The 14,348-nt window shown below is 30.2% G+C and overlaps 1 protein-coding gene across 3 annotated transcripts in view; it reads left to right on the top strand.

Annotated features, from left to right (window-relative positions):
* pnt (ETS transcription factor pointed) overlaps window positions 1-14,348 on the top strand; it is a 189,377-nt gene that overhangs the window by 139,719 nt on the left and 35,310 nt on the right. For all 3 annotated transcript variants that reach the window (XM_088192171.1, XM_088192173.1, XM_088192172.1), the window contains 2 exons: window positions 13,034-13,234; window positions 13,297-13,461. In XM_088192171.1, coding sequence (XP_088048297.1) covers window positions 13,034-13,234; window positions 13,297-13,461 — 366 coding nt within the window. The remainder of the gene's footprint in view (window positions 1-13,033; window positions 13,235-13,296; window positions 13,462-14,348) is intronic.

The raw sequence follows: 14,348 nt of genomic DNA, 5'->3' as shown, positions 1-14,348 counted from the left end.
TATTGAATAAACATTTTTTTCAATTATATTGTGTTGAATAAAGTTACATCTTTTGAAAATATTGTTACTGTTAAAAAACAGTAAATCATACGGTACTTGATTTAAGAAAAAATCAGAAAATTCTGAGATTTGACAACCCTAGTTTCGAGCTTAGCACCTCTTCCTATTTGTTAGAATATAATTTTTGTAGACCTCCGGATAAAAATTCGCAGTTTTTTCTAGAATATATTTTATGAGCTATCTGAGTTGCATATAATTATTTTTGGAATTTCAATTTTATATTATAAAACATAGATTAAAATATTTTAAAATATGTTTTCAATAAAAAAATATTGTTTTTTTAATGTGTACATTATGTTACAACATGATGGCTGATATAAATGCTTATCTACCCGATAATATTTATTACTATACTCTTACAAATCATATTTAATATGTATGTATTTTTAGGGTTATTATATATGTTTCAGAAAAATCATTTCCGAATACATATATTTTAACTGATTTATATGCGCTACTCTAAAAAGCCTTCAATACTCAATTTGACAGTTGCGAAAAGTCTATTTACCGTTTAAACACAAACATAACCTAAACGAATTAATCTAATAAAAGCTCAAAAACTATAGTTAATCTTACAATTTTCATTAAGTCAAGTTAGATTTGGTTATTAAATGTGTATTTTTCATTCAAGTTATATTTTCACTAGAATAAATATAATTTCACTGATCAATTTATTCACTACGCTGCTTACAATAATAAAAAATGAGCATTACATAAATATATTTATGTTGAATAAAAATATTAGATTGAGCAACATTTTATTTCTAGTGTGCACTAAAATAAATGATTTGCGCATTAAGATATTAGAAAATGGGCATTAAATATATATATGATGATAGATAATTACAATAAATGAATGGTTTTATGTTATTGTCTGTTTTTAGAATCTTTTTTTATAAGATATTTCTTAAATAAACAATTTATTGCCCATTTATATCTATAAATGCTATGATTATTTTTTAATTCACATATTTTAACAAATGCTTACAATAAATGCGCATTTTATTTTATATGTTGCTCATTTAAATTGTTTTAGTGGTACATGTAGGCGATTATTACCTTAAAGACCTGGGTTCGAATGCCATTTGGACCCCAGTGTTTTTAAATTTTCGTGTCTGAGAAATCGGAATCAATTATTATTATATAGTTATAATTCCGATCATTCATCACAATTTAAGTTTTCCTAAATTTTCCTAATCTCACGGATAAATAAAAATACGTAAGCTGTAATGATGTCAATATAAAATATGTACTATGTTTTTCAGATTATAATTTAAATTTAAAATAAATTAGATTTTGAATATCCTATGTTTGTGACTGTACAAGTTCATGCTCAATAGTAATAATTTATTCTTATTACAATAGTATAAGTCAGTGCAAATTCCTGAAAAAACTGGATTCGAATCCCATATGAGCGTGTTTTTCAATTTCTGGGAGATCGAAATTGGCGATCTTAATATAAATATAATTACGATCGATCAACACAGATTAAGTTTTATAAATTTTCCTAATTTCATAGATGCACATTTATTGATTGTAAGCTGTAATAATAGAATAACTAATATGTATGTCACTGATTTACAAACTTTGATTTCAGTCTGATGTCTCACTTCATACTTAGTAATCGTTGATTGTGTTTATCCTGTTGTAACGCATTGGTGTAAAGTATGTTATGTTGCAAATGGAAAACTAATAATAAATAAAATATTCTTCTTATACATGATTTTTAAGTATTGTTTCTTGATTTTAAGAAATTATGTAAATATCTTTATCTACTATTAAATATAAAATTAAGCTATAGTTTTGGAATCAATTAAATTCAGTTACTGATAAAAACCTAATCAAAATCAATTTCTGTCTCAACTTTATTATTTTGCGTAGTGGACAATTTGCAAATGCTTAAATATCTTTAGTTGCTTTTGGGTCTTCATATATGTACATAATTAATGTTCAATGATTAAATTCATTAAATTAGTATTGCATTTAATTTTTTTTGAGTTTTTTTTTGAAATGCTAACATAATTCAAAAAAACCTCAAAACTTTATCATACAATAAAAAGTTATTGCAAAAAGCCTAATTACGTGTTTATAATTGTAAAAACACTACGACCTCGTTTTCAAAACACACATGTTAAACACGAACGATCCCAAAACGATAAGGCAAAAACCTACTGGGGTTAAATTTCGTTCAAACAAAAACATTTTTTTCACACATATAATTGTGGTATAAAGTGTGGCAAAGGTGGAAATTGAAGGCGCATTTGTAAGCGGAAACGTAGATATAAATCTGGTGTTATTCGTTTCACCTCTTTGACCGGCGTTTGTTTCCATTTCCAATTCGTACATCGCCACGCGATTGTTCAAATCTGACTGAATTATTTATACGTCGAGTGTACATATTTTTTTTTATGAAACCGAAGATCGTCTATTTCCTGTCCCACCCGAGGGTTAATTATACCGGTGCTGGGCTTTCAGCGGTTGACATTATCACGTGAAATTTTCATTAAACATATACATATCGAATATGATAATTGGCGGTTCGAAGCCTTTCGGCAATGAACTTTATGCGGCTGTTCTTTTTAATGCATTATTTATGGACTTACTGGTTCGTATTTATTTTTTTGCGATAGTGATGCCATTAGACCGTAAACAGTCAAGATATCGCGTGTTGTTAGGCTCTTTGGCTCTAAACGCCCAATTAGTCGAATTCGATGGGTTTTTAACGGCGATTACCTCATTAGGGGTAAATCGGCGATAAATGAAAATCCCGTTGCTCGTTTTGTGTTATAATTGCACGTCTGGGGTGTGTTAGACGAACACGCCACCGACCCTTGAATCGGTTAAATGAATGGTAATTTAAGTGCATGATGGAAAATTAAGGGTTTTAAAAATATATAAAATTATAATTTATCAGCCTTGTATTTTTAACTCCGCTTTAACAGCTGTCAAATTTTCTTGTAATGTAACTGAATTGAATTTCAGTCAAAATTGTGCCTATATTCTATTATATATACAGTTTATTTTTCACGAGTTTCTATTGATTACATTACTATCTTAATACTGAATATATAATCATTTTTTGTTGTGTGACAATATCTGATGTGATGACAATTGTCTCAAAAAACAATTTTTCTTTTGAGTTGTAAAAGATTTTCACCTACTCTTGCGAAAAGTAATAAAATTGCTGGAAATCTAATTCAGTAAAATCATGGTATAGGCAGCCCTGCTAAAAGGGGGAGGGAGAGGGGACAAATTCCTGGGGGCTGTTCTTCTTGAGGGGCTAACCTCTAGACAAAATCACAGCAAGAATATATTTATAAAAAAAATAAAAATCGACCTCAAATAATGAATTTGAACTAAACTACAGTTGTTTGAGATGTATCTAAATACTGATGTATTTTAGGTATAAGTTCCTGTAGCCATTTTTATACATATTATACAATAAATAAAAGGAGCGGAACATTGCCCTCAAAAGCACCTACTTTCTATGTAGTACTTTCAAAATAAACATTTTTATTCAAAAGGACAGATTGTGTTAAAATTTGTTTGCATATTATTGTTAATTTTATTGCTTTTTGAACGTTTAAAAAATATTAGACATGAGAGGAAATATTCAACGAATATAAATTAGTAGCAGTAAATTTAAGTATTCGATCTGAAAATTCAGATCGAATACCTAAGGATAGAGCAAAAAAATGACGAAAAATCATGTTTTTATAGATTGTATTATCGATAATTTGACAACTAGATTTAATGCAGCAAAATAAATAAATAATACTTTCAGTTTCCTGTGCTTATTTCTAAAAGAAAATCTAGAAAAAACAGTCTCGAATATAACCCGAAAATATATTTTAAAATATGTCTTTTCAATAATATCATATTGAAATACATTTTCACAAGTAGATATATATTTTTACCAGTAAATATATAAATTATTTGGCAGGTGCTAGTAAAATTATATCATGTCAACTTTTCTATATGTAGTAATATATACATATACATATATATTTATATTCTTATCATTTTTTTTATATCCAATGTATAAATGTTACAGTGAATGTGTATTTTTTGGTAAAGTTATATTTTCACTAGTAGAGTTCAAATACATTTTCACTAGTAGATATATATTTCTAATAGCAAATATATAATTTAACTGAAAGGCGCTAATATGTTCTTTAAAAATATCTATGAAACTCAATTTGACAGTTGCGAAACGTCCATTTGATGTTCAAACCCAAACTTAACCTAATAAAAGTTCTAAAACTAAAGTTTTAGAACTTTTATTAGGTCAAGTCGAAAATACAAACTAAGTCAACTCATCTCTCATCTGAAAATAAGCGGAAGAGTAAGTACAGATAGACATCGCATCTCATATATTGTTCCATAGTCTATCTGCATTTTGATAATACACTATGCTTTAAAAATAGGATAGCTATCCCTTACTGATATTACTATGGACTTATAATATAAGAGGCCTGATCAATGTATATTCAAACCAAATTTTGATCAATAGAAGAGCGCAAAAACAATTATCACTTCTCAGAAGGCAAAAATTCACGTCAAAATCAATAAAATCGTTTTGGCGCCGTCGTTCCCACTGTGGCGGCGACGGCACGATTTTATTGCTTTTGACGTGGATTTTTGACTTCTGAGAAGGAATAATTGTTTTTTGCGTTCTCTTATTGGTCGAAATTCGGTTTAGATTTTCTTCATTTGAGTCTCACTTGTAATATTGTTATAAAAAGCCTTTAAGCCTTTTGATCTGGACTGGAAATTCAATATATGGCAATACGGAGCAGCAGTGAAAACACGACTAATTATCAGGTTAATATTATGAGTAGATATTTTTAATTCCTAATTAAAATATTTCGAAAATATGTCGCAACGGTGGCAATTTTAATATTTATTTGTAGCATAGAAAAGTTTAACTCGTGCCTGTTATTATTTATTCAAAAAATTATATTACGATGTTAAAAGTATATAAAATGCCATTTTTTTTGAGGCTCGGAACCGCTGTTTTCCCAGGGCCCAGGTTCGCTCTCGTGGGCCCTATAGGCGTTATTCCAAAACGTTCCAGCGTGTAACAAATCAAATGAACATAATCTGATTTTATTCATTATAAACTATTTATTCGCTTACTCGCTCAAAAAAGCGTTTTATTATTTTGATGGACTCGTCCCAAATTTCTTCGAAATTGCTCTGGGGTCCGGGTGACCCCAGTCACTATGATTCAATCGTTTGTCCTCGCGACCATTGTTCCGGTCACAGGCGGCTGCCCGCCAAAGTGCTGCGCAATGCCGCGTTTGTGAATCACTGGCCGTTGGGTATGAAACGAAGAGCATGTCATGACAGCCAGTGTATGTATGTGCTCGCCTTATATTATAAAATGCCATTGCTTTATATTTTTATAACGTTAATTGCGTATTTTTTCGAAAGGATTACTTCGATTTCTATTCTCAACCTTGGCTAATGAAAAAGTTATGATATGAAAATCGTGTATATGTACATACATATATACATATATTATTTACGTAATACTGTATATGTAATTTTAAAATTAAACATTTCAACGTCGATAACCCTGCAACTATGATTGTGATTACAAAAGTATCTAATATTTTTCTGCAAACTGTTGGAATTGTGTTGAGCACAACGCGTAAGTGAATCACATCTGACGTAAAGCAAGTATTGTTTATGATTCAATTGTTATAATCACACATAATAATTATAGCGCATATGTCGGGGATTTTTTCAAGTTATAAACAATTGCATATGTTAGTTAATTTCATGGTTAACGCGCAGCAAGTGAATCGCTCTGAAATATAATCACAAAACTCGTTCGGCTCACTACAATAAATTTTAGGGTGTGCTATTATTATAAGTGTGTTATTAGATTAGATTGATATTAGGATTTTTAATAATTTAATATTGTGCATATAATATAAAAATATTTTAATCATTAGTTTTTTAATTTATTACTTATATTAATTATATACATATAGATAGCATTGTTATTTTGTTATATACTAAAAATTGATTTGCTTGTTTGATTATGTGATACTCACTGTGCATTGTTTGTTTTTTTAACGATTTATTATTACTTACTAAGTTGTATTATTCATAAACGGCTTTAAATAATGAAAAGTTCCCATATTTGTTAACCACGCGAAATATATCATAATTTGCGTGTATTTTTACTTAACTCTGACATGAATAGTCTTATTAAATCATACTAATGAAATGTATATTGCACTACAAATTTAAGTTGTACTGAATAACATTGATAGCGTTTTAAAATTGTATAGGAACATTTTATATTTATGTAATATTGCGTAGAAATAAATATTGATTTACTATAGACTAATGCGACATCGATTAGCGGTGACTAATACCCGAAAATCCAGTGTTTTTCTATTTCTATATAGAGAGATCAGAATTAATGATTATTTTTATATATGAATTATATATAATTTTGCTTAATTATATATTGGATTTTCCTAGCTTTTTCTTATCTTTGGTAGAAGGTTACAGAACGACGCACTTAAAAATATGTATGTTTACTTACCTGATAATAATTAATATTATACTATTATTTATTTAATTTAATAATTTAGCTACCTAATATAGCTAATCATTTATACATTTAACATAATAAAAAAAAACTTTTCTTTATTCCATTTAGGAAATCCGTTACAGTTTTATTTTTGTGTATAGTACTGGGAATATTATTATACAAAATCACACCTCCCTACATAATTCCCATAGCCGTACTCGTTTTCTTATACCTAACTATCAATAATTAAATATGGTTTTACTTAAAACTATTCTCATTGAACTATTTTTTAATTTTTGTGTTACATCGTCTTATCTATTTATTAAGCATATGTAATAATGTTGTATTTATATTAACATATTTCTCATCTTAGATAATATACATATTTTTATACTTTTTTTTTGATTATGTAATTACAAAGTTCTTTAAAATTATCTTTTTAATTTACAATTACTACTAAATATTTTATATTATCAACTATTTCTATAATAGAGTTATATATAACTATTTTTATTAACATATATATCAATAAAAGGCAATGTTCGTATGTATGTGCCCTATAAACTCAAAAACCACTGGACCGATTTCACTGAAAATCTCACAGCTCGTTCTGAAAAGTGCCAGGAAGGTTTCGCAGCGAAATTTTGGATTTGAAAATGTGTTGGACAACCTTTCCTTTTATTTTTGTCCATAAATGCTCTATAGAATTTAGGTCTGGTGAATGTGCAGACCATTCTAAAAGCGTCAAACTCTGACGCAAACTAACACCTGCATTTTCTCGAAGTATGGCACGGAAATCAGATGCTAGAAAATATTTTCTTGAAAGATTCCGACATTGAAATATAAATGTCACTATTCATACTACCCTCGCAAGTGTACAGATTTCCTACCCCTGCCATGCAACCCCAGATCATAACGCTTCCGCCACAATATTTGTATTTGGGTACTACGCAATCAGCTATATATTCTTCTCCGACTCTTCGACGCACGTGTGCTACACCAGGGGTCTAAAAAATTGGAAAAAATGTTAAAAAAGGATGATTATTTAAAAAGAAAAACTTTAGAAATTTTAAAATAAAGTTTTTAATATTTTTTATTGTTGAATTCATTGGACCAAATGACTTTCGCCCAATCTTCAGATGTTCAATCTCGGTGTTTTCGGGCCCACTTATTTTTGAAACCCACAGTTTATGTCGGGTTTTATAACCTCTTGAGTTCCACATCGTTGAGCCTTCTTCTCACCGCCTGCTAAAAATAAATGGCCATTCGCTTGCAGAGACTTCAGCAGCCAGCTTTGAAGATGTTTTTCGACATTTTTAAGGGACTCATTAACCAAGATTCGATTTTCCTGGGCAGTTATCTTTCCTTTTCTTCCAGTTTTTGGCTTTGTTTTGTAAGAACCACGTTCGTTTAACAAAAAAAATAAAAATCAAAGCATTTGGAATAGTGTGTCGTGAACAATTAACGTGTTTTCTAATAATATGCAATATAATTATATTCGCTCTGGACCCTGTAGTACACATTGAAATATTATTTTCTCTTTGTAATAAGTATAATTAATCATTCTGTTCTTTAAATAATTATTACAGATAATATTTAATAGGTATGCATTTTTAAAAAAATTCATCAGCGTTTCATTTTAGATGTAATAGTTTATTATAAATAATAAAATGATGCCTTACTACTTACTTAGTAGTTGTTGATTTTGTTTGCTTTGTCATATTACATCGGATGATTACAACAAACAAATATTTTGATGGTTCTTTATTTTAAGGAATTTTATTCAATTTACTTTAGATGAAAAAATACATTAGGTATTAGCTTAGCAAAAAACTTAAAAATTTAAATACTATATAAAAAGCCCAAATAATTTGTGTTTAATCGTAGTCGTTCGAAAGAAGTACATAAAACATTAAACGCCTTTATTTAAAAAACTTTTAATGATACAAATAAAATAAAATTGTTGAACAAAGACTCATTTTAATACCTTTCTATTTATATATAAAATGGCCTTGCGGTTTTATTTTTCTTTTATACATAAAAATAATTAACAATTAATGATATTTAATCTCTTATAGATCAGTCCGATTTATTTAAGCCTCCCCGTAAAACATATTCTTCTTCACATACATATATTAAAAAACAATAGGCAAACTTTTGCGCTAATCTTTCTTCTATACTTTTTTCCTGATTTAGTGTATTGATATGCACAGAGCTTTATGAAACATCTAAACATGGATTACGCAGCTTGTTAATAAGTCATAATTGCCTCCAAGACAAGAGCTTCAACATACAAAAACACAAAGAAACCATAACGAGCGACGCCCATCCAAAACACCATAACGCCATTACGCCACCAAAAGAAGAAGCGCGCGTAAAATAATAGAAATCATCATTAAAACCCTGCTCGCCGGTTGTCGTCACCGTATATCGTACTAATTGCGAAAAGAACCTACAAACAACTAACATCAGAGGCATTAATCATCTGCTCTGTCGTGTCGAAACGTCTCTCTTGCTGCAGTGATGTGCTATACCATTTTTTGAGTCTTCTTCGATGTTTCTCAACTGCTTCCTCTGACGATTTCGCAACCATTGGCGCGCGTGTGTGTGTGTGTGTGTGCAATATCGCACATGATTGTTTTAACATCTCCCCAATTCCGCGCGTTTGTTGCTCGAACAGTGGAACCTGAAGGCCGCAGGATCGGTGGAGCGAAACCGACTAACAGACGAGAGCCTCTCTGCAGTTTTGCAACTCGAAACAACGAAGAATGGCTACTCATCGGATGTGGATTGCAACTGCAACCCTTTGATTGGCGTCTTTTATTTTTATATTTTTATTGAAAATCAGTGATGTCTGATTATTTACACGGCGAAGGCTCTTAGCAGAAAACCGATGGCATAGGTGTTACTCCACCTCTTGAACCTAATTTACAGGATATAAATCTGAAAGTTTTTGGCTATTACTATATAGTAATATACTTGTATTGTTAAAAAACCAATATATACTTGTATTGTTAAAAAACAGTTAAAAAAACATCGGATTTTTTTTGAAAATTGTTTTCTAAATTCAAATCCTAAATTATTCTTAAAATATACTTTGTATCTGTATGTATTTTTAAATCAAAGGGATGGAAAAATCCAGAGCAGTTTTATAATCCACCTTCACTCCATTCCGAAAGCACCCCCATATCATTCGGCCCTCTGTATTTAGCACAGTTGCCTGAAGACATTTTCGCTACATCTTTGCCAACTTGATGACGAACGTAATGCATCCCATATGATTCATATAAATTTATTTTAATCTCATCAGAGAGTGTTACTCCACATTACTCCAAAACAGTCCAGTTTTTCAGTCGATTGGCCTATTTTGTGCGTGTTAAATGCATTTCTTTGGTTCAGTAACGATTTTTTGCTATTTGACTGCATACGCCTCATTTCCTAAGCCATATATGAAGGTTGCCCACATTTTAAAAATGTTTTGCAAATACTCATTAGTAACATCACTCGATCTTCACCAAGGGTAATTAATTTTATACTAATCTGATTTATTGTAACTATTTTGACATTAAAAAAAAGCAAGTAATTGAATACACAATTATATCGCAACCAAACTGTGAACGATTTAGCATTATATTTTTATAAATATTTTCATTATGCTAAAATCTGTCAATTGGGTTGGTCATTACTCAAAAACAATATATGTGTAGACATGAAATAATCTTAAATGAGTGACAAAATTTCCAACTAAGCTTTTTTAGATCCATCTTAAATTCTTATCTTTCACTTAATAAGCACATTTGTAGTATCACTTGATTATAACCAAAGGTAGTTATTTTTACCTTTAAACCGATATATTTCACTAATTTTGCCATTTTTTAAATAGCCAATTGAAGAAAAGACAATATTGGCATTAGATTTTTATAAATATTTTAATCACAAAACTAAAAACACTATAGACAGACATAGATGATTTAGAGATGTGATGCGGTTTTATGCACGCTACTGAATGTAGACATTAGTATATGTACATATAAACAATAATGATTAGAAGATAACTATTATTAAACTATTTATTTTTCTCTTTCCTTGTGAAGCTGTGTGTTTTTTTAAATTTGTCTAGCCTTTTTAATAAATACTAAACAGCTCAATTTCGATTATAAATAATTATAATTTCGGTTTCTCAGAGACGTTGAAAATTTAAAAACACAAGGGTCTTTTCTTTTTGTTTTATAAAAGTTTATTTTAAAATAATACATAGATAGGTAAAATAGCATACAGACGCTTTAAATTTACCATACTGCTTCATAACCATTTCCATTGTTTACAATTGGTTAAGTTATACAATAAAAAAATAATAATAAATTATCAGTAAGTATAGAAAAATTCAAGGAATAATACATAAAACATTTTATAAATTTAAAAAAAAGGAGAAATAAAAAAAATTATCAAATAATACATACATATATAAAATATAAAATTAAATAACACCTAACCCTGTAGACCAGGGCTTCTTATACTTTTTTCATTCACGACCCCATTTATGATTGTGAGTTTCTTCGTGACCCCAGATAAATATAAAATAAAGATATATAAATATTTTGTGCTGATTTATTGATTATGTAACAATATACATATTACATACATATGAAAAAATATAGTTTTAGAATTTGCTTAGAAACATACTAAAATAAAAAATTGCGCAAAAAGTTGTAAAATTGTATTTATTATAGTTTCAAAAATTATATGCCTTATTTTTCATCAAAACTGCATTTTTTGCAATAACATAAATAAAAAAGAATATTGAGCAAAATATATCGTCGCTGGTATATATTAAAAGTACACAAAAATTAAAGGGAAAATCGTTTTTTAATGAGACGGATGTGCTTGTTTTTTACTGCATAACAAATTAAATTTTAGTTCAATATTTGACACTGCTGGACGTAAAACTTTCTAACGATGAACGATATTGGGATTTAATATGTGTTAAAGCTGAAAAAGTAATTTCATATAAATACGTGGTGTTGAATGGCAGAAGAACACTTAATGCCATATCAAAAATTGTGGGAAATTCAGTTCTAGTTCCAATCCAGAATTCAGTCAAGGGCTTTTTTGAAAAATTTAGTTTTAAGTTTGAGTCACTCGAAAGCTCAGCAAATTCCTCTTAAGCTTTATATGGCAGGTGATGAATCTCACTCAAGCCAATAAAAAATGGTTTTTGAATCCAAGATAACTTTTTTAAATCAATATTTGATATAAAATATTTACGAAACTGTGTTTCTAGCGCTTTTAAGTGAACTATAATAATTTTTGCGATAAAAGTTTTACAATGATTTTTCTCGATTATAAATTGTCGATACTGGAAAACATTTCGAACGAATCCTTTTCTACCCTACTTTTCCAAATGTTAATATTTTTAATAAAACTTTCAATTGTTTCATTTCAAGTAAATATATCGCAATTGTTTCTTTGAAGAGGCATGTTGAGATCGTTTAATTTCTCAAAAATATCTGACAGATAACGCAGCTTGGATAGCCATAGGTCATTTTGAAAAAAAGCCGCAAGATCACATTTTTGTTCGGTTAAAAATATTTCGATTTCATCCTTAAATAACAATAATCTTTTTAAACTTTGACTTTTTGATATCCATCTTACTTCTGCGTGTAATAATAAATTTGTATGGTGGGAATCCGTATCCTTACAGAGATTTGAAAATAGACGGCCGTTAAGGGCATGGCTCTTAATAAAATGTATAATCTTAACAGCATCCTGAAGCACATCGTTCAATTCTGTTTCTAGCTTTTTTTGCTGCATTTGCTGAATAAGGCAGTGAGTAAAAGTTATATGATCATAATGAGCAGCTTGAAAATATGATTTAAAACATTTAATTTAAATTCATGCATTTAAATATTTTACATTAAAATCTCGCGACCCCATTTGGGGTCGCGACCCATAAGAAGCCCTGCTGTAGACCTAACACTAATGACATTGCAATAAACTTAACTACATCAAGACAATATGTCCTTAGGCATTTTATTTATGTTTTGTTTTGTCGTAATGACCGATTCTGGAGATTAGTGGATTTGCATGGTTTCGCGAGATACTTTTATAGTATTTTTCGGTTTGATAACAACAATGTTCTTTGCGGTCCTAACAACATTTTTTTGATTATTTTTAAATAAAAATATCTGTTGACAAAACTATTTTATTTCACTTAAATATACACAAAATCTTTATTCTAATATATGATAACAAATGTTTTACTATTAATAAAAATTAAAAAATTGTCAACATAGGACTGGAAAAGGTTAATAGTAGGAATTAAATATCCATTCCATGACTCTTATTTGTCTAAGGATCTTATGAGAATTTACGCATTGATAAGACTTTTATGCAACTAATATCATCTTTTTTTTTTTGCAGATCCACGCCAATGGACGGAGTCCCACGTAACGCATTGGCTTCGATGGGTGACCCGAGAATTTTCCTTAGAGGGTGTTTCTCTTCAACCGTTGCGGCTTCGGGGATGCGACATCTGTGCCATGGGAAGAGAAGCGTTTTTAGCGAGAGCGCCCGCGTTCATGGGCGACATTCTTTGGGAGCATCTGGACCTCTTACAAAAAGGTAAAATATCAATAAAAATCTTATAAAAAATCAATACGTTTTACTTATCGTATTTTTTTCAGATGTTGAAAAAGAAAGGTCGCTACTGGAAAACGTACCGCCGAACATGTACGCCAGCACCGTTTGCATTCCTGAACTAGCTGAATATCTAGGAGAAAATCCTGGTTCAGCTGCTGTTCCGGGAACGCCAGCCCAAGGACACAACCCTTACCATCCGGCGCACAACGGTGAGTGATTTATTGTTTTGGTGATTTAGATCTGTGGATCTATTGCGTTGGTAAATCTTCGAAAACAACGCTTTAAGTAGGAGTAATTTAACTCAATTACGAGATTGTCTCGGGCTATTTGACGCAGTTCATATATTCTTATTAGTTTATATTACTGCTTCAGTGTAATTGGTTTATTGTAAATTCCTATCAACAAGTTGAATTGATTGAATGAATCTAAATATTTTCTTTAATTAAATTGAATTTAAACATACATAGATACAAATAAAAGTATAGTATCTATATTTTAGTAACTACTAATGTTGTTCAGGATTCAAAAAATGACGCAAATAAGCAGCTTTTGAGGAACGTGGTCATGGCAAATATCCTTCATTCTTCTTTTGATTTGACTGTCCAAACAGCAAATTGCATCTCGATTTCCTTGGCCCATCCTGCAGAGGATTTCCCTTTTGATCGCTTATTTTTCACCATTAAGTCTCTCCAAATTATTGTCTTAAAAACTGGAAGAATCATTACGTACAATGTTATATATATTAGAAATATATGCAACAGTTTTTATAAAATAATACAGTAATCCGATGCACACGCAACTTGGTCAACTTTTCCAAGGTTCGGTTTGGCAACGCGACATGGTTGCCCATTGTTGGGCGTCACTGGTGTATCGGCCGCATCTCTCGAATTGCCCAATCGGGGTAATAACGGTTATAATTTAAATGACGCGTGTTTATTTCCATTACGGCCAGTTTCCCCACTTTGGTCCTCCTCTCTGTGGTGAGTAAAAATTGCCGTGCGAGTGACCCGTTTGTTCTGGTGAGCATGAAAACGACTCTTGCGAAAATCGGCGAATTGCTCGTCACTGGCTGCGATGTGATGATGACAAAATTAGT

The sequence above is a fragment of the Plectrocnemia conspersa genome, unplaced genomic scaffold (genome assembly GCF_051122295.1).
Source record: "Plectrocnemia conspersa isolate PC_06_02 unplaced genomic scaffold, ASM5112229v1 ptg000009l, whole genome shotgun sequence".
NCBI lineage: Eukaryota > Metazoa > Arthropoda > Insecta > Trichoptera > Polycentropodidae > Plectrocnemia > Plectrocnemia conspersa.
Note: the sequence above shows the minus strand (reverse complement) of the source record. Positions and strands in the feature narration are given on the sequence as shown.